This window comes from Bos taurus, chromosome 14, assembly GCF_002263795.3.
Source record: "Bos taurus isolate L1 Dominette 01449 registration number 42190680 breed Hereford chromosome 14, ARS-UCD2.0, whole genome shotgun sequence".
Taxonomy (NCBI): domain Eukaryota; kingdom Metazoa; phylum Chordata; class Mammalia; order Artiodactyla; family Bovidae; genus Bos; species Bos taurus.
Window position 1 is genome coordinate 30822003 of NC_037341.1, and position 22175 is coordinate 30844177.

Consider the following 22175-nt stretch of genomic DNA (forward strand, 5'->3'; position numbering starts at 1 on the left):
GGAGAAGGCCTGTGTGGGGAATTTGGAAGGAAGGATGTGGGTCAATTAGATGGGTGAATTATGTGAATGTTTGCTTATAGAACATCAATGCTAAATAAACAAGGTAACAACACATTGTGCTACCAAGGGATGCAACTGGCAGAGTTAACTAACTAGGGGACTACATTAGACAGAGCTGTAATTCGTTGAATGTGGAAATTTCAGTGGGATGGGAGTAAAAGCTTGAACTTTAAGGTGGAGGCTAGGTTCAACTGTGGACTTTTATGAGGGATTATAACAAGAGTATTCATTCAGTGCTCACTTTGGCAGCACATATACAAAAATTGGAACGATACAGAGAAGATTAGCATGGCCCCTGCACAAGGATGACATGCAAATTCGTGAAGTGTTCCATATTTTTTTTTTTAAAGAGTATTCATTCAGTGGAGTAGAGAAAGCTCTTACATGTAAACTTTTGGTATATTTGGTATATACAGACCAAAGAAGTAGTCCACACAGTTCACTTATTCCATGCAGAAATTTAACAAATATTTACCAGAAGAAATGGGCCCAACATATGCTAGAGAGTAACAGTGAAACACCCATAACAGGGCTAGCGTTGTAGATGCTTACAAGTACAGTAATCACAGGAACAGGCAAGGAATAACTCATTACATTTGTATTTTCCTCTACTATCCAAACTAGATTTTTTTTAAACATGTTATTGAAGTACAATGTATATAAACACAGAAAAGTGCACATATAATAGTAGAGCTTGAATCCATCCATCAAATCAGCACCCAGAGAATTCCCTGGCAGTCCAGTGGTTAGGACTCCACATTTTCAGTGCCAAGACCTGGGTTCAATCCCTGGTTGGGGAACTAAGAGTCTACAAGCCATGAGGTGTGGTCCTTCCTCTTCCTCTGCCACACACAAAAAAACCCCAGCACCCAGAGCAAGAAATGGAGCATTGCAGCACTCCAGGGGCCCCCCTCCCAGGCTCCCTTCAACAACCCCCCAAGCCTACTATACACTAGTTTTGTTTGTTTTTATACTTTTATAGAAATAGAAAAGTATTTTGTGCCCTGTGCTTAAAGAATCAACTCAAATCTCAGACGTCTGAATGAATCTCAGCTTAGCATTGTACTGAGTTTGGACAAGCCTCTTAATCCAAGCCTGCTTCCAAATTCACAGAAGTGGGTTATAAAATGTTTACCTAATAGTTGTTGGTAGGATTAAATGAGGTCATGTATGTTACTGGCATATGGTTGCAACTGTTACTTGTACACAAACTTTTAGCCTGTGAACTTCCTGGGGTGGAAGGCACCTGGGCACAATTCTCCAGTTTAAAGGGAAAACCCACACTATCTGGGCAATGACCCACCATTCCCTTATTCTCAAATGAAACTTGGCTACTTGATCTATCTCACTTTTGGCCAAATGGAGTAGAGATGCTATTTCTGTTACATACTATTCATCTGCCCTTCTCAAACATCAGCTTCCTCAAGGGAAGGGTCATGCCCTATTTACCATAGTTCCCTAGTGCCAGGTCCTGTAAGCATGCAGCTAAGTACTGGTTGCTAGTTGAACAAATAAGTGCTAACTGTATTGAGTCTCAGGAAATTATGTCAGAATGTTATCCAAACTTTGGCAAAAGTACAGTAGTAAAACCAGAGTAGTCGATCTCCCTCCTTCTTTCCCTGTGCTGGCCAGAAAAATCTACTCAAAGTTAGCACATTCTGTACTTGGAACTTGAATAAGCACACCAGATCTGAGGTCTTCAAAACTAAGGGCAGGAGAGTACACTGCTTTTAACATGGAGTTTGCTCAAACTCAATGTACTGATGCCAAGATATTAAAGTTTTCAAAAACACTCTCTTCCCAACGTGTCAGCCATGAATAATTTTTTTCCTGCTATACTTTATCTTGGTTTTCTACCAATATTTTTAACATCTTGACCTTGTTTAAAATAAAAAACAGCCAGGGAAGGGGAAGTAATGCTCCCCTTCCCTGCTCTTATGGAACTGCATTTGGTTGTTTTATCCTCCACTACCTAATTAAAAATAACTTTTCACTTCTCATAGAGTCACAGAGTGGGAAGTACCTCTTCAAAACCTTCCATCTGTTTTATATTACAATTAAAAGTCTGATTGGCTGGCAAGCCTACTGCTCTATAACTAGATAAATCAGGCAGGAAATCACATGGTTATAAAAGGAGCTCAAAAGATTTTTAACAAAATAATAGCTGACTATAAAGCAAAACTAAGAAACCCAAGCTATTCACAACCCATTGTGTAAAACAAATATGGTTAATATTTCCTAAGAGTCAAGACTATTTTTTAACACTCTTTCAATTTAACACTTCCTGAGACTCCCTAAGCACCACAGTAGATGCAGGAGTTATAAAGAGCAATTCCTACTCTTGAAAACATAAAGTCTAATGGGAAAGTTTTACGGAGGCACCAGGATAATCAGGAAATGACACATACCTGTGCCCTGAAGGCTGCGTAGGATTCTAACAGGCAGGGAGACAAAGAGAAGCAGCAATGAAGGGAGGCACGAAGGCAGAAGCATGCATACATTGTTCCTGAAAGATCCAGGTCGCCAGATCCAGATTAGGAAGTGAAGGAGAATTCTTGTTATTTAGGCAACAAACAACTGTGGAAGGTCTGTGAACAGGAGAGGTGATCCAATCTCTGTGTGTTTTCATATGTTTCTTTACCCTCACGGGAGAAGGAAATGGCAACCCACTCCAGTATTCTTGCCTGGAGAATCGCAGGGACAGAGGAGCCTGGTGGGCTGCTATCTATGGGATCAGAGTCTGACACGACTGAAGTGACTTAGCAGCAGCAGCAGCAGCAGCTTGTAAGCAGTTGTCTTTCCTCTTAGGACTTACATTTCACACTGTAAATTAAGTGTTTTGAGTTCATGTGTCAGTCTCACTCACTTGATACAGACATTCCAGTGAGGGGTAAACTCATTTTAGTCTCTTAATCTGATGGGTTAATCCATCAGATTTCTAAACCTAGAAGGCTAACGGTAAAATCTGGATGGTGACATTGCCTAAGGTGATATAATACTGCACAAACCTGTCTGGGTGACCGTCGGCCATGCCTAGGTGACACCCTGATGTCACAGAACAATTTCTTGATACTTCTGGAGAATGGAGAGCAGAGTGGTAAGTGCAATAATCTAAGTCAGAGATGAAGTAATGGAATTAGAGCTGAGCCTTTCAGTGGGCTAAGATTTTAAAACAGATTTCAACGTGGAAGGTTAGAGAGAGGCACAAGGTTTCTCGGTGAGTGATCGAAGGGGTAACACCACTAAGAGAACAAAGGAGGCGCAGGTTCAAGCTGGAGAAAAAGAGAACATCCGACATTTAAGGTGTTGACAGAAGAGTCACATGGAAATCTCTAAAGGCAGTTGAAAATATGGCTCTAAATGAGGCTCAAGAATTGGAAATGTATTTTCATTTCTTGAGTAAAGAGGTCAAGTTGTGTTAACAGATGAAATCACCTGAAAGGAGAAAAATGGTTTAAGCACAGAATATTGGGTTAAGTCCTTCAAGGGTCAGTCAATACAAAATCTGAGTGGAATAAGCAATGCCATGACAGCTTGTACACAGATGCTTTATTTTGGATGTTAACAGTCAACATTGTATGCAAGATTCTCTTACAATGGAAAGTTTTTTCCCATATATCAAAAAACTCAATTTAGTCAGGGTAATGGCTGTATTAATGCAAAAACCTTACAACAAAATGCAGTATTATATGTGTAGTCAGTTTCCATGCAAGTATGGCTGCTACATGTTATGTCTGGCATTTTTAACATACTGAAAGAAATTCAAATTGAACACAACAGTATAAAAGGTGATTTAAGATGCCTGACATGTTTAAGATGAAAAAATCTTCTTGCAAAAAGCAACAAAGCAGTTAACTGGAGGATTCAACCAATACCAACCGAAATATGTACTATGTCCAAAAATCCCAAGCTTATCTGCAATATATTACATGTGGGATAATTTAATGCTCAAAAAAAACTATGCTTTAAAAAAATATAGCTCTTCCAAGATATTATACTTTGGTAATTGGAGACTATGTACATCCAAACCAGCCAAGGGCTACATTAAAAAAAAAGAAAAGATAAAAGGGAACCATTATGTGCTATTAGTTCAAGGTAACTGAAATTGAAATGATCCAGTATGATTTTGCTACAATCATTGGTTTTACAAAGTGAAATTTCTGTGAGAAGTTCATTAATTAGGAAGCAATCAACATACTTAACAAACATGCTAGGAAGATTCAAATTGGTTCATCTATTTGTTATCAACAAGGCATAATCTTAGTACCACACATTTTCTTCACTTCTCACTACATATAATATGCAAAAATGAGCAAGTAGATTTAAATAGCTTAAAATCCTTTTAGGTCTACTGTTCAAAAGCTAGGCATTAAAATACTTCGTATTTCCATTTCCATCAACAGAGAATCTTAAGCTGTTTTTGTTTTAAGGCAGAGCATTTTGGTATTTGCAAGAATTTGCCTGGTAATGGTTGATTCCATTAAGTTAACTTGAGAACTTGCCATCATCATACTTTTTATGTTTTCACACAGTGCAAGTGGTGGTCGCTCTTTCCTTCTCTCATAGCAGCAAGCCGACTCTGCTATTTTCTATAGCAGCATACTTCAGGAGTGGAGAGGGAGAGAGTGTGTCAATTACAAATAATTACAACTACAGTGTACAATTCTATTTACCTGTCAGTGTTTAAGTTGACAGCATACCATTATATGTTTCAAAAAATTACATAAAATCTCTACACAAAAGCAAATAAAGACATTCTTTCAAGAAGAAATAAAGTAAGTGCAAACACCTAAAACAGGCAACTGAAGCAACTGTTGTAACCTGTAGAGAAACACAAAACATTTATAAAAGGACAAATATTTTTATAAATAAAAGATAATGTTCTCTACTTCTTAAACATTGAGTAAATATAATAAACTTCTAAGTGCAGACTGTTTTTAGGGACCAAAGTACCATATTATTTTTTTAAACAAAATGCAAAAATTTCAAACAAATATACAAATCACCAGATTAATTTATATGACCCCCCATATAATTTAAAAAGAAAATATTAAATTATTATTTAGTACATTTTTAGAACTACTTTATAACCAACATGATTTAAAGGACATAGTGCAATATTTAGGTAGATGTGACATACAGTATAGATACTGAATTCTTTGCAGCTATAACTTACTACTGTTTCATATTAAAAGTCAAAATTGTTCTTTACTATGTTATCTGTAATAACAGGAAACAACATTGGCTTCTAGACACCCTGTATAGGTTTAAATATCTACATTTAAGCTTTAAAAATGAAAATAAATTATAAAAACAGATTTCTTTCCAATTTACAAAGTTTTCCTGCTCCTACATACTGTACAATACATTCAACAAAACTCTCAGCTCTTCTGAGATTTATGGAGAAAATACTGACTCTTTACCAATAAGGAAAAAACATTTTTGCAATGCCTTTTGTTTTGAGGACTACGCTCAAATAAATACATTTAACACTGTAGTTAATTTTACTATTTTTTAAAAAATACCAAAAATTAGTAGTGCAACTTTTATTCTTTTAAATGCCTTCCCACTGTGTTTCTCTGTAAATGGTAGCCTAAGTAAATCAGCAGATAGGCAAAAGTACTTCATAAGGCCATGTGTGCTTTCTGTATAGAGACTAATTTCAGAAATCACACATACTCATAAGACCTATCTATAACAAAACTGCAGCATCAGGAGAGTAGCAACATATATCTTCTGAAGAAAAGATGTGAGAATTTACTTTCAGAATATCCTTGAACATTCTAATATGATTTCCCCATCTTGTTCTTTAAAAACATTTTTAAAAATCTCATGTCTTAAAAAAATAAATTATGAAATTGCCTACTCCTTACTTAAGTGCCTAGCTTTCTGGTTGCCCAATATGACAAAGGATACAAACCGTTTTAGGGCTGTTTTAAAACTTTAAAAACAATCAACAAAAAAATTTCATTGCAGCTTAACTTAGTATAGAATCTAGTAAGGGAGTGGGGGCATTTCATCAATCTTAGTAACAATCACAGTATGAGAGCTCTTGAAGTGCTGCCTGTAGCTGTATAAGTACTCAAATATCTTCTTGCTTGTTCAGTCATGATAAGTTGGTCTTCTGTTTTCCCATAAACCACTGTTTCCCATTCACAAGTTGACTAGGAAGGAAATATTAATAGTGATGTGAAAACCGCTAAGAAAACTATCCATTCTACTTCACAATTAAGACTTTTAAAAAATCAATTAATTGATTGGATATTTGATAAGTAATTACTATAAAATGTTTTTGACAATGGCATTGTGATTCTTTTTAAATAACAATGTTTCAAAATCATATACTGTTTATGATCAATTGTTAGTCAATGTTTTCGCCATATACAGGCCTGTGAAGGAAGTTTAAAGTTCTATTTCCACAACTGCCCCTCAAATCAACTCTGGTTTATTTTTAAATTGGAGTATATAGTTGCTTTACAAAATCAGTCTGAGCACAGAAATATCAATCTTTACTGCTTCAAAGTTTTGCAAAAGATATAAAGAGGATATAATGTCAAAAAATGAACCGAGAATGCTTTATGTCTTACATTTGTTTTCCTCTATTATCAAGGTTACTACTGTATAGGTATGACCTCCTATGTAATAAATTTTCCTGAAAAGTTCTGTGTTAAACACTGGTAAATCAGATCACTTTAAATGAATTCAGAGATTGTGCTGCACGGCTCTGTGAAGAGCAGCGGCTCAATAAGGAGAGGAGGCGCCACACGTCTGACTGCCAGAGATGTTTTCAAGGAATGCTTGAATGTCAGGAACGCTAGTCCTGCGGTCATTGTAGCGTAAAGAAGATAACTTTTTCCTCAGTGACCTCTCAAATTCTCTAGGTTAAATTCTTAAGTACAGTAAAAAAATTTCCAGCTTTCATTTGCAGCGACATAATGGCTGCACAGTATCTGAAAAAAACCATTTTATTTTACACTATGAGCCAGAAAGTTCACTGGAAACCATTATATCAACAAAATCAAGTTGAAACTGCTTCCAACCACTTACCCTTTAGAAGTTGTAATTCAGGCTACAATTATTTATTACAGAAGAAGAGGTGCCAGAAATAGATTTAGGAATTTTTAGTTTAAGAATGAAATAGTGCTTAAGAAATCACCAGGAGAGTCCCCAGTTATAATTCCAGGTGTTTACTTTATATGTGCCCTGATGAGTGAGTCTCTCAGAAACCCAAATCTAGTTTGAGTGACAAAACAATGGTGAATGTCTAGTTACTGGTATAGTCAATTTTGAATTTAAAAGAAAAAGTATGATTTGTGATCAGTAGGTCCAACGTGATAACTGAATACACAACAACAAAAGTCACTGAAAGAAATTTATAAATTCATACCTGAAGATTCTTTTCCAATGTGACAACTTTGGAAGTGTTAGGGTTTGGTTTCTTTTTATTAAGTGTATATGTTTTGTTGGTTGAATTTATATCTTGTTTTTCAGGAGTCAAGTTGCACCTATTGTCATGTATTTCCAATAATGGTATCATTAATAAAGATGTTGTAAATATATTTTCTGACTAAGAGAAAAAAGAAAGAGGAAAATAAAATAACTAATTCAAAAATGGAGACAAACAGAAGGACTATGGAGTAAGTGGTAGTGGAAATCCTGTGCATGTCCCTCCAAGAAAGCTTTTGCTCCGATGAAATTTCTAGCAATGTAGCAAAAATAAATATTTAAGAGGTGAACCAAAGATAAATACTGAAATTTCAAGCTTTGAGGACTACCACTCTTTGACATCATACGTAAGAGAGCTAACTTCTCTCAAAACAAAACAAATATAAAAAGCAAGAATGTGAATGAAATATTCTCTACAGTTAACTGTTTCTCTCTGAATTAGGCTGAACACCACCAATGGAAACCCTCTATGATCTCTAATGAATTAACCACACAATGAGTAAAGCACAAGAACCACTAGAGCTTAAAGCAACCATCTTAATATAAGGAAAATCCTTTACAAACCTGCAAGTCTGAAAGGTCTTCATTTAACAGTTGAGTACCTGGTTCTTCTTTTTCCCAATTATCTAAGATTAGTGATTTTCTGACCTTCTTGACAGAAGCAGTATGCTAGAATGAATAATTTACAATAGGGACATTATGGCCAAGTCACTGGAACATGATAAAGACTTTTATCAACAACAATACTAAAAGATCACCTCTTGCTTGCAGCTTTTGTAAGCAGGTTCATCTTCCTCTTTGAGGAATATGTCTGTTCCAGTTTCTTCTTTTAAAACTTCTCGAATATCTTCTTCCAAGAAGGCAAGTGGCTGTGACTAAATTATTTTTAAAAGGAGTTTTAAAAAGCCTTTTATAGCACTTCCTTTTTTCTCCCCATATATAAAAACCCTTATACTTTTTCATTATTGGCATAATTTTCTCCCAGCCCCTAAAGATATAAGTTGAATAAATTAACTAATCCATTGAATGGCAAAAATAATATTGCACATTGTAAGCACTGAATGAAGTGTGCCACTTCCTTCATGGCAAAGCACTAAATAAAAGTCTTCCTTTGGGGGAACCCATATTACTTCCTATTTTCATATTCCCTATTTTTCACCTATAAGAATGCAATATAGGCATATAAAAATGCAATAATATTTTGAGACTATTTCATCATTCAGCCCACATTCAAGTTAGTTTTGTTTTTTTTTTTTGTATTCTCCCTTCCCACACTCCAGTACACACATAGACAGCCACAGACACACATGCACACACATGCTTCCTGAACACTGTGACTCAGCTCTAAGCTTAAGGCTAGGTGTGGAGAGATGTTTGTCTTACCACTACATGAATTATGTAGGAATTATGTGAGTATTTGAGTATGTGAGTAAAAGCAGGAATTATGTGAGTATTTCTGTGTGTTGCTCTAAGAGCTCTTGTTTCAAGGATTATGTTTCACAGAGAACCCAGGTTATGTGTTCTTAAAAAGGAATCTGGAATCTGTTCTTTCGCCTATAAGAATGCAATATAGGCGATATTACTTTCCTATTTTTACATAAAAATAGGAAACAGAATAAATTTGGACAACAGTAGCTCTCCTTATCCTATTTTTATTGTAGTTATTATACAGTGTGTAATTACTAGTTTGCATGTTTGTCTTACCACTACATGTGTAAGCTGTTTAAGAGCTTTTTCTTCTGTATATATCTCTCCACACCTAGCCTTAAGCTCAGAGCTGAGTCACAGTGTTCAGGAAGCACGTGTGTGTGCATGTGTGTCTGTGGCTGTCTATGTGTGTACTGGAGTGTGGGAAGGGAGAATACAAAAAAACAAACAAACAAACTTGAATGTGGGCTGAATGATGAAATAGTCTCAAAATATTATTCATTTATCTTTCTATCAAGTAACTACAGAAAGTCACTCAGTCATGTCTAACTCTCTGAGACCCCATGGACTATACAGTCCATAGAATTCTCCAGGCAAGAATACTAGAGTGGGTAGCTGTTCCCTTCTCCAGGGGATGTTCCCAACCCAGGGATCAAACCCAAGTCTCCAGCATTGCAGGCAGATTCTTTACCATCTGAGCCACCAGGGAAGCCCTCAAATAACTAAGCACACTATATAACTCAGAAAAAAATGTAAATTATATTAAGACCTACCATAGGTCTTAAGATCTACCATAACCAAGACCTGTTTAAAAAAAAAAAGTAATCAAAGCTCCACTAAACCAAAGAACAAACTGGCAGCATGTAATGACCAGCAGCTTACGTTCCCAGTCAACAAAGTTAGAGAGAATAGCATCCATACATAAACAAGATTTCACAGTACTTACAAAAACTTTAAAATGGAAACAGAATGTTTCAAGTGTTCTCATGTATAGCCTGAGACATGCAGGAATTATGTGAGTATTTCTGTGTGTTTCTCTAAGAGCTCTTGTTTTAAGGATTATGCTTCACAAAGAACACAGGTTATGTGTTCTTAAAAAGGAATCTGGAATCTGTTCTTTCGCCTATAAGAATGCAAGTGCCCTAAGATGTGGTGCATATATAATGGAATACTACTCAGCCATTAAAAAAGAAAGAAAGAAAACATCGTATACAGAACACTGATGGACTTAAGAGATTATCATACTAAGTCAAGTCAGACAGAGAAAGGCAAATACCGTCTGATATCACTTCCATATGGAATCTAAAATATGACACAAGTGAACTTATGTATGAATCAGAAACAGACTCACAGACAAAGATAACAGACCTGTGGTTGCCATGGAGGAAGAGGGGTTGGAGATGCAAAGACTGGGAATCTGGGGTTGGCAGATGCAAACTATTATATATAGAACGGATAAAAAACACGGTATAGCACATGGAACTATAATATTATTCAATATCCTGTAATAAACCATAATGGAAAAGAATGTGTATATATATGTAACTAAATCACTTTGCTGTACATCAGAAACTAACTTGACATTGTAAATCGACTATACTTCAGTTAAAAAAAGAATACAAGTGTCCTAGAAAGCCAAAGTCTAAGAAGTACATCTGATTCAAGTAAGATACATAAGAAAGCTGAATGGTTAGCACACAGCAGGTGTTCAGTAAACAACTGGAGGAATGCAAAGTCAGCTTGCTGCAAATGAGCCTGCAGATATTTTAGAAATTTTACTTACAAAATCTATACTTTCCTTTTATCTTAAATTTTTTATGAAAATGACCTATTTTGGCAATAGATAAATTCTTCCCAAACATGAACAAACTGATAGGGATTTTAGATACCTGAAACCTAATTTCTTATGCATTATTATTAAAATAACACTTTTTATTCAAAGTATCTGTTGGCGAAATGACTCTGAGGAACTGTTAGAATTTTTCAAATGTTTTCAAATTATTGCTTATTTTTAGAATTCTCAATTAGGCCACACACCCTTATAAAGGCAGGAACCACACCTGACATGTTTAACATTACATCCCCAAAAGACTAGCCCAGCAGCTGGCACCCATGAGGCACTCAGTCAGTATTTGTCAAATTCATGATTTTTTTTTAAAATGAGTAACAAAATGCTGAAACAAACTAGTTAAATCAACTAGGTAAGTCCATACAATGGAACAGTACAAAAACATTAAAAGTTATGAGATAAATGCAAGGTAATTTATTTACATGAATGCAATTTATAAATTTTAAAAGGTTACCAAAAAGTACATAATGTGATCCCACTATTATTATGTATATGCATAAAAACTAAGAAGTTTAGAGAATGCTAATTTTTTTTTTCTTATGGCAGTATATGGAGCTAAGTGGCAGAAGACTTGATCAATCCTACTACGTACCCTCTAAAAGAGTATTTCAAAATAAGGAAAAGACTAGAACATTTGAGTGCGATACATGCTTTTTCTTTTTTTTCTTTTTTCTTTTTTGATACATGCTTTTTCATAGAAAACAGATTAGATCAAGTAAACCAGAATTTATTAACTGATTTACATAACTAAAGTACCCTAGAAATGACCGTTTTAAAAATCATATTTTATTTCTAATGTACCTAATTTGTCAGAAATCTGCCTAGAATCAGAATGCTCATGGCTCACCTAAGGTACTTCAACATTGACAATATATATATGAAAGTACAGATAACACCTGCCACCTCTATTCACATACTACTACTGTTACCCATCATTATTAAAGTAGTAATAGCAGCAACTAAGCACATACTACTTGAATCTTAATACCAGCCCCTTTATTTCTATTATCTACCTTCATAAATAACCTGCTGGGGTGTTTTGTAATATCCACTGAATAGAAGAGGAAACTGAGCCTTAAAGAGGTATCGTGATCAGTTTCATAAATATTACTAGGAACGTGCTTATGTAATTTTGTTGTTGTTTAAATCGTTAAGTTGTGTCTGACTCCTTGTGACCCCATGGACTATGTAGCCCACCAGGCTCCTCTGTCCATGGGATTTCCCAAGCAAGAATACTGGTGTAGGTTGCCATTTCCTTCTCCGGTGCTTATGTATATCAAAATATTAAAATTATTTTATTATACTGTAGGTAACTGCTACTGAAACTACTAAAGGTAGGTTTTAGTATTAAGAAATGAGTTCTACTGACACTTGATTTGCTTTCTCTGGATGACATAAAGAAAGTGTGAATTCAAAACAAGCCAAGCAAGGGTTTATTTACAAGGAAAAAGATTAACACAAATTCAAACTTATAGGAGGTAAGTCGTTTTAATCCAGTTCATTGAACATCTTTTTTAAATGTTAAAAATCAAGGATAAAAATATCAAAATTTTTGTCTTATTAAAATTAGGAACATTTTTAAAAATAAAAGGAGTATACACACCACAATTTTAAGAGGTCCATATTTTTTCTCCTGAGCAGCAAGCGCATTCTTAAAAGGAGTAGGAGTCCTTGGTGTGGTACCCAATATAGATCTTCTAATAGTAGGTGTTCTAAACCTGTCCAATTATTCAGATATTTGTATTATAGTCAAAATTTGATTTCATGTAAGTTAAGGAAGACAAAGCCATCATAAAAGCACACACTGAATTTTTCTTGTATATATACATGCTTTAAATATTCCAAGACTTTTAAAATTTGCCTGCTTAAACTATTCTTATTCCAATCATCTTACAACAGAAAAAAGATTGATGTAGAAATAAGTACTAAAAATGTTATTTGCTTAAGATCAAACTTCTATACTACCTTTAGCTGACTTCTAGTCTCCTAGGGATAAAATTCAAGGTTATGATTTTTTTTAATTCTAAATCTCATATGAATAGGATTATGATAATATATATAAATGGACAAAAAGGTAATCTACTTTTGAAACTGCTTCCCATTTTCTTCAACACAATTATTTAGTATCTACTTACCCTACATTTTCCTTTTGATCTTTGGGGGTTGTTTCCTTATGAAGAGGAGTTGTAATGAGAACCTTCTGCCCACAAATAGGGGTTGATGTGAATGAAGGATTTTCTATATTAATTTGTTCATTTCCAGGACATGTGTTGAAAAACTAAAAAAGAGAGTGTAGAGACAATTTCTAAAATGTCAAAATCCTACACAAATATGAAACTGATTAAATTTTCAAGTTATTTCTCCACTCCTTTCAGGAAAAGATACCAATAATAATATATTTACATTCCACTCAATAAAAATAAAGTTCCAAGAGGGCAGGAAATTTTATTTTGTTCATTGCTGCCTCCCCAGCTCTTAGAACAGTTGTTTAACACCTAACAGGTATTCCAAAAATAGCCATTTAACAAAAATCCAAAAGTAACAAAACACAGTAAAAAATTTCCAAACAGTGTATCTTATCAAATGAGAATCTATAGAAGCCATAACTAGCTGCTTTGCTAAAGGTAAGTTTTGTACAATGGTATAACTGAAAAAAAGTTTTATGATTTTATTAATAAATGATCTTAAATGCTCCTTTCTATAAGAACATATAGAATTCAGAGTAAGTTTGTGCTGTGCTGTGCTTAGTCGCTCAGTTGTGTTCGACTCTTTGCGACCCCATGGACTATAGCCTGCCAGGCTCCTCTGTCCATGGGGATTCTCCAGGTAAGAATACTAGAGTGGGTTGCCATGCCCTCCTCCAGGGGATCTTCCCAACTCAGGGATCAAAACCAGGTGTCCCCAGGCAGATGCTTTACTCTCTGAGCCACCAGGAAAGCCCAAGAATACTGGAGTGGGTAGCTTATCCCTTCTCCAGAGGATCTTCCCGACCCAGGAATTGGACTGGGATCTCCTGCATTGCAGGCAGACTCTTTACTAGCTGAGCTACCAGGGAAGCCCCAGAATAAGTTTAACTAATAAGAAATACAGCTGTGTGGCAAATGTGCCTATTTAGAACACAGTTCAGAAGCTTTGAGCAGCCAAAACTGGTATCATAGAGTCCATTTTCCAAATGACACAATTTACACATTGGATTTTAACTTACATACAATTGTGAAATACTAATTTTTTTTGGAACCAACAGATTAGAAGCAATCATAAGAAAAAGTAGAAACTGCTTTAAGGCTACTTATAACTGAAATGAGTTCTAGCTCTATCACTTCTGATGCCTGCAAGTCACAGTATAAAATCCAAGTTCTTTGCTATGGAATATACATTCTTTATGGGCTTCCCAGGTGGCTCCAGTCGTAAAGAACCCACCTGCCAATGCAGGGGATGCAGAAGACTTGGGTTCAATCCTTGGGTTGGGAAGATCCCCTGGGGGAGGAAATGGCAACCCACTTCAGTATTCTTGCCTGGAGAATCCCATCGACAGAGCAGCCTGGTATACTACAGTCCACGGGGCACAGAGTCAGACACAACTGAAGTGACTTAGCACACCTCAGCACATCACATGGTCTTTATAATCATGCCTCAGCTTCTCAGCCACTTTTCATCTTAGAATTTACTCAACAAAAATTGCAGGTATGCAAAACTCCAAAAACAAAACTGCTAGTATGCTCAACCCAGGTTCACTTTCCTCAGGACACTTTGTAACTTCTGAGGGTGCACTGGGGGTGGGTGGTAAATTTTCAGAGAAAACAGTGGCTGTGTAGTTACTGCCAGATATTCATCTTCCCAGCATCAAAATATACCTCCAATAATATCCCAACAGCCTCCAAGTTTACTTGGCCATTAAACTTCCTTCTTCTTCCATAAAACTTTTTCACCTCTGTCAATATACTTTAAGCAAATACCAGCTTCATCTCTTTCTTACTGATCTTGGACAAATTGCTTAACTTCTGAATTTCATTCTAACTACCTCCAGAGGTTTTTTTGAAAGAGCATTAACTAAGATACTATAAGAAAAGCATTTAGCATACAGCCTGGAATATGGTGTTCATTAAGACAGACAGTATTATAAAATCAAAGAAACAGTTTGCCCCGATATAAGTATCTGCTGCTTAAAGATATAACTACAGGAGAAAGCAGGTTAATTCCTGACATCCCTAGATGACCTTCTGACACATGAAATTCTTCTAAGAAGCAGTTGTCTAGGAATATATACCTGGTACTTCTTGAATAGTCAGTCAGGAAACTGGCTCTCTGTCTCAGTTCTGCCATTAGATAACTGTGGGCAAGGCATTTTTCCTTTCTGGGCCTACTTCCCGATGAGTTCTACAAACACGTGGAACTACGTATCTAAGACATCCCTTTCAGCTCTAAACACTGTAAGATAAAATGCAACTACTTCACTTCCCGGGATGCTTTTCTGATTTATCCCAGCTCAGCACTCTCCTATATACATCTGATTACAGTATACATTTTGATGTGTTACTAAAGCAATGAACTAAATGCTAGTATGGATATCCAAGATCTAATTCAATCGAGCTCATCAACAGTTGAAAACATGAACAAAAACGACACGACTACCTGTGAAGGAGAAAATGGTAGTGTTTTCATCGGTGTGTGCTTTAGTGCTGTGTGACCACCGTCGTTGAATGAGCTGTCGCCAAGCTCGCTGCCCGGGGACTGGCCCACTCGCATTCTTCTCTTCTTTCTGAGGATGGTTGGTGGAGTGCTAAACTTAGGCACACTTGGGGAGGTCAAAGGAACAGCCTCGCCGTCTGCACCATTACAACCGTTTCTTTTCCCTTCGAGTACAAGACTGACGTTAAACTGACATTCCATGGCACCTTCGTTGTGCTGAATTCGCATTAGTTTAACTGGGGTGGACTTGACAGGCGAAGCAGCAGCATCAGAAAGATCGAAGCTAGTAACATCACTCCATGCTACAGGATCCTGCAACAGATTAAATTCTTAACTAAAGTTATTAATATTATAACCTGGTTACGTCTAGTCTTGAACATAGGATGATGATTTCCAGAGTTAATTAACTACCCATTTTTATCCATAGAAATAGGCTTTCCTTGGTTCCTCTTTTTTTTTAAGCAAGACCATCTGAGAGGAACAGATTATGGTTTTACTACAACTCCAATTTGGAACATTTCAAAATAACACTTCATCTAATTCAGTAGCTGAAGCTTATTACCAAACTACTTCAAATGAAAGGAACAAATTACATTATTTTCATAAAACAGTATAGTTTGTCATAAAATTCCACATTCTATTCTATCAGAAAACTTTACTCTCTATTCTACATCTACATAATCATTTGGTAATATGTATGGCTTCCCTGGTGGCTCAGATGGTAAAGAATTTGTCTGAAATGCAGGAGACCTGGGTCAGATCCCCGGGTCAGAAAGATACCCTGGAGAACGAAACGGCAACCCACTCCAGTATTCTTGCCTGGAGAATCCCATGGACAGAGGAGCCTAGAGGGTTACAGGCCATGCGGTCGCAAAGAGTCAGAGACGACTAAGTGACTGACACACACACACACACACACAAACACATATGGAGTATCTTCAAAGTGGTCACACACTGTGATTCAAAAATTCAATTTAACCTAAGGACATAATCATGGTTTTGCACAAAGCTTTTTACACATATTCTTTAATTTGTAATACTGAAAGAACAACACCAGATAAATATCCAATAATAACAGTACGTTTGGTAAATAAAATTTGCTACATTTATATGATAGAATACCATCAAACCATTTATATTCAAGTTTAAAAACAAGTTAAGAAAACAGGGACATGATCACGGTATAATGTGGGAAAAAAATTCACAAGCATTAGTGCACATCTGAGTTTAAAAATACATGCATGCGTATGTTTTATATGTATAGAACAGAGCCTGAAAGGAAATACATCAAATTAACTCTAGATTTATGGAGGGTTTTCATTTTCTTCTTTAATTTTCTCTACTTTCCAACTATCTCAACTTGTATAATAAATACATACATATATTTTTTTGCCAAAAACCACTGCAAAATATCAGAACAGAATTAACCATTAACAAGGTAATGTGCAACATAAAATTGGTGAGTATCCATTAAACTGTTTCTGAATATGAAACCACATATCTAAAATTGAGCTTTTTGATAATTTCACAATTTCAAACTTACAGATTCAATAAGTTCGAGAGTTTCTGCAAATTCTGGGATGGTCTGTAGAGAGGACAGCACAGCGTTTGCCTCCACGGCCAGGAACTTTGTAGGTGAGTTCTGCTGAGCAGACACAGTCTGATTTTCATCCATACTGTAAAACTCACTAGCGTGCTCCTCGAGGCTATTTAGAGTATTAGACATGCTGTCATCCATGAGGAAACTACCAGGCCAGCTAGAAAAGCTTCCAGGTTGCTGAAAATACAGAAGAAATCTGAACATTACTTTTCATTCCCAACCTAGGCAAAAATGTGGATTTTTAAGTATGAATTTTTCTAGGACAATATACTTTGCAACATTTCAGCTAAAAATATAGTAGCAAATATACCATCTTTCCTTAAAATTGACCCCAAATTTTTTAAAATTAAACCTCATGTTGACTATATTTCTTTTGTCTAACTCACATTTTTTTTTTAAACCTATAAAGTCATGGTGAGATAAAACTAGTATATATATACTACAAAATAAGGTCCAAACTCCTAGAATCTGACTTTTCTCTACCTTTCAAACTTCATCTCCCAACACAAGCCCTCTTCCCAGGGAATACGGAATACCCAACTGTAGTACCTGCAGTTTCTGCTGAGTTTCGGTCTTTTACGCTAGAAAAAGGGAGCATTCTCTTTATCTAGAAGGCTCAACCTACTGACCAGGAAAAATTCCTATTCCTCATTGAAGATACAGTTCAAATACTGGGAAGTACTCCATCCTATTATACACTATTAACTGTTCTGTTTATAATAATGTCCAAGTTCATCTCTTTTGCTAATATATATTCACCGTCTGTCTTTCAAGACTAAGCTCAAATAGGAATTCTTCCAGGGAACCCTTCTGACTACCTAAATCTCAATCTTCTATGAACTCCCATAAAACTGTGTGACTTATTTTATCACACTGTTTCCCCACTGCAAAGTAAATCCTTTGAATTCAGGGACTGTGCCATTTTCCTTGATCTCGCTAGAGATGTACACTGGCCAATTTACTTATCTTTTTAGCCTAGTTTTCTAGTGTCTCATAACGAAAAACAAGAAGTGAGATCTTGAAGACCCATGATTAAGAAACAAAACATAATCTGAGAACTGTTAAGAATGGCAGATTCTAAGAGCTTCCATCATTAGGAAAAAAAGGTTTTTTTCCTTTGTCTTTTTGTTTTCTTTTGGTTTCTATATTAGACAATGGATGTTCACTAAACTTAACAATAAGTAAGTAAAATCAAGATGCTGTACACGTTAAGCTTATACAGAGCTATACTTAAAAAAAATAGGAAAAAACCAAGAAGCAACAGGATGTAAAGTGTACAGCATGGTCCAAAGAACCCTCTGAGGTGATGAAAATGTTCTGCATTGGAGGCTGCTCAACATGGGCGCCACCAGCCATAAGAGCAGCAACAATGTGGCTACTGCAACTGAGGAGCTGAATTTTTAAATTTTGAATTAAATGTGGCTAATAGCTACCATATCTTAGAGAACATATTGCTCAGTCCATTGGAAGCACTCCAATAAACAGTACCTATGACTATTAAAATTAAAAATCACTAGAATGTAGTAGATATTTACAACAGCAAAATGTTAAGTCTGGAGTTAAGGTGAAAAAATAACTTTCCAGCATTGTTTCAAAACAAGTTCCATCTATTTTAAAGAGTCCTATAAATAAAAGAAATTAAAGCAATCTTATTTCACTAGCATAGCCACCTTCTGAGTTTACAATCACTTTTTGGAGATAACTTCCACACCATATGCATTTCAACTTAGTTTTCAGGCAGGAAAAAGATTCAAAGAGGGAGCTTACTAGGCCCACTGGCAAAACGATAGATTTTTTGTAATCGCATACATCTGATTCTGAATACCTAGCAATTAATTTCCAGAGTTAATACAAGGATTACCAGGAATACATCTAGCACATCTACAACAGTGGAATATAATGAATACTCAGAAAAATGGCAATCATTATACCACATAATTGTCTAGAATAAATACTTTATATGAGTATAGAATCTGTCATACTGGGTGCAGTAATGTCCCTCTAAAATCACCAATCTCCTTATTCAACCAGATCTTTATGACAGTGGATTTTAGATAGCAAGTCTAAAAAAAATAATTAGTAACTTTCTCCCTTTTTAATGCAAAATAGCAATTCTTTTAGTTAATTATATTTTCCTATTAAATTACAAAATTACACTATTATCAAAAATTTTAAATATGCTTAAACCTGAATATATTATCTATAAATGTGGACCCTCTAATCATGGTTATTTATTTGCAGTTTCTTAATAAATCTGAAATTAACTTTAAGTATACTTCAGGTATCCCTATTTGCCCATGGTATTTGTAGTTTCAAAATAAAAATTACTTTTCCCATGGTATTTATCTCATCTACTACAATTAACAAATGTCATTTTTATTAATACCATCTGAAATGATTTAAAGACATCACCAGTTGCCTCATAATACTATTTCAAGCCCTGAGGTTATTCTATTTAGTAATTTTGTATTAGTTCCCAGTCACTCTAAATATAGTGTCCCCTGACTCGGCCCCAGATCAAGAAAAACACTTTCCTAAATGTAAAAAATACCAGGATATTAAACTTTCAAAATTGTCATTTAAATACAAACTTTTTTTCTTCCTAGCACAGCCTGTTTAACTTAGCTAGAATCATTATCATTTATCCTGATTTAATATTCATAGTTGTTCTCATCAACCAAATCTCAGACAATACTTTTCATACCTGATAACCAAAACCCACTTCCACTGAAAGATTTCTTTAGACAGCATAAAACCTAAATGTTCCCTTTTCCTATATTTAAAATATTATTACTTTTTCCAATTTACTGAATTTGTGTTCTAATACAGTAGACAAGAAAACATTTTCAAAGGGAGAATAAAAATAATTTTGAAGCACAGAAATCTCTCTACATATCTAATTAAATTCCTTAAGTTTCTTTTTTTTTTCTATTAAGGCCATTATCACATGGAATGTCTAATAGAAAACAAAGCCTAATTAATCCACACATTTTCACAAATACACATATTGAAGATTATATCTTGTTTGTTTGATATTATCAAGAAGCATCTTAATACAAAACACTGTAAAGTATGTTCCAAGAGATGCACGTCAAAAACAGGCAACTTCAAAGTTGCAAATTAGAAAAACTATTTTCAGTCCGTACTAAAATCTGGAATCACAATGAATATGCTTTCTACTTGCTGGCATATAAAAGTCAGTGCTGATTAAAACTATAAAAGCATATAAAGCACATAAAAGATTCTAACAATAAAATCTAAACACTTTAGATTATTTCTTACTGATGGAACTCGTTTTCTTCTAACTTCATTCTCAGCCGACATAAGAAGCAACTCAAGTTCCTTTATTTTTTTTTCCTTATCAGGATCTTCATCTACAAAGGGTTGCTAAAATGAGTTAAACAAAAGAGAAAAAACAGATTATTTACAAAATTGCTTTTTTATTATTATTAATGTTCTCAGTTTTATTTTCTTTTATGCAACATAAAGTCTATTCTAATAAAGCTTAATACTACAAAATCCCAAATACTCAGTATCACACTTCTTCTGGGACCTAAAGAGGTGCTGGTAAATATTTTCAATTTAACAGAAAGGACTTGGGAAATTTAAATGCATGAAAAAACTTACACTATATCATCTAATCAATTTAAAAACTTATGTGTGGAATTTGTTTTAATTTATTGAATCTGAACACATACATTCTATCCAGTTTAGTAAAAATATGTTCATTCATAACTTGAATGTTCTAAGTTAGAAGAATGAAAGAACCACCTCACTGGTGTTGTGAACTACTTTACATTGGTACAGTTTATATTTCTCAAACACACTTAAAGACTTTCTCCTTTAATGTTATAATACTCAAAATAAGTAGATCAGATAGTATTGCTTTTGCCGCAATTTTATAGATGAGCAACAGGCGCTATTAGAATTTGAAACTGTTTGAGTGTTTGTTTCCTTTGGGGTTTGTTTTTGTTTTTTAATAAATAAAAAGTTACCTGAATAAAGGCAGAAGAAGCCTGAACATGTTCTACACAATTGCCTTCAGGTGATACATACTGATAGCCTGGGATCTAAAAAAGTAATTTAAAATTAATATTATTTATATCATATAACATATGATATTATATGTTTTAATATATAACATGATATACATTATGATATATATAACATATATATATCATATATAACATATGATATAACATATAACACTATAAATTTTTAAAAATCTGAGGCAAAGACAAAAGCTGAATAAAATATCAACATGGAACAGTAGCTCTGTTAACTTTGAGTATTTACACATATAGTAATTTCTTAAGAGCTCCATCTTATTCTTAAAATCTATTGACTAAAAGGCATAACTCTTAGCAAAGACCTATTTTCCCCTAAATGAAATATGAGAATTACTTGGACTAGATTTATCACCCAATCAGTCTACTTATTATCTACAATATCTACCTAGTGTTTTTTAAAATCTGCTATTAAAGGATTGCTCTATCTCCTGGAGAAGACAAAGTATTTGTGTTTTATCATTCAGGGCAAAGGACTGATTGGTCCATATGAAGCACTTATGCAGCTGGAGACTAAAGCAAGTCTTCAATATTCACATCTCCTACTCCTACCACCTCCCCCCCCATGCCAATCTCAGTATAGGAAGATATGAAAACAGAGGCTGCTTCTATTATTTGTCTCAGAAAAACAATCAGAATCACTCATGTATTTTCAATACTTTGACAATAGACAATGAATTATTCTGTCTCTTTTCTAAAGAATCTGTAATAAAGTTTTTGAAGTTGCATGCAAATTTAGTGTGCAGTGGTAGGGAGAAATTTGAGAAGAACCTCATAAGATTTTTTAAAACCTTAAAATCTAATAAATATAAATAGGAAATTGTCTATCTTCCATAATGGCCTATGTAAATCACTAATGCAGAAGCATTATGTATAACTTCTAACACAGAACTTAATTTTTACATTTGATTAATATCAGTTATTGCTCAACTTCCAATGAATTAGAAACATCTTTCTCAAACTTTTCATTTTAACCTGTGACAGTACTTCATACCAATCCATTTTTTTCTTTCAAGTCAAAATTAGAATTAGCTTT

General features: G+C 34.8%; 1 protein-coding gene and 1 non-coding gene across 3 annotated transcripts in view; one reads left to right on the forward strand and one right to left on the reverse strand.

Annotated features, from left to right (window-relative positions):
* The first annotated feature begins 293 nt into the window (after positions 1 to 293).
* On the forward strand, positions 294 to 400 carry LOC112449641 (U6 spliceosomal RNA). Its single transcript, XR_003038239.1, has one exon. It is a non-coding gene; the product is annotated as a U6 spliceosomal RNA (small nuclear RNA).
* Positions 401 to 3592: 3192 nt separating this feature from the next.
* MYBL1 (MYB proto-oncogene like 1) overlaps positions 3593 to 22175 on the reverse strand; it is a 37085-nt gene continuing 18502 nt past the window's right edge. The window contains 10 exon segments of one of the 2 annotated variants that reach the window (NM_176635.4): positions 5958 to 6224; positions 7448 to 7627; positions 8071 to 8175; positions 8265 to 8381; positions 12387 to 12501; positions 12919 to 13061; positions 15416 to 15784; positions 17016 to 17249; positions 20355 to 20459; positions 21068 to 21142. In NM_176635.4, coding sequence (NP_788808.2) covers positions 6096 to 6224; positions 7448 to 7627; positions 8071 to 8175; positions 8265 to 8381; positions 12387 to 12501; positions 12919 to 13061; positions 15416 to 15784; positions 17016 to 17249; positions 20355 to 20459; positions 21068 to 21142 — 1572 coding nt within the window. In that variant the 3' untranslated portion in view covers positions 5958 to 6095. 2 annotated transcript variants of the gene reach the window in all.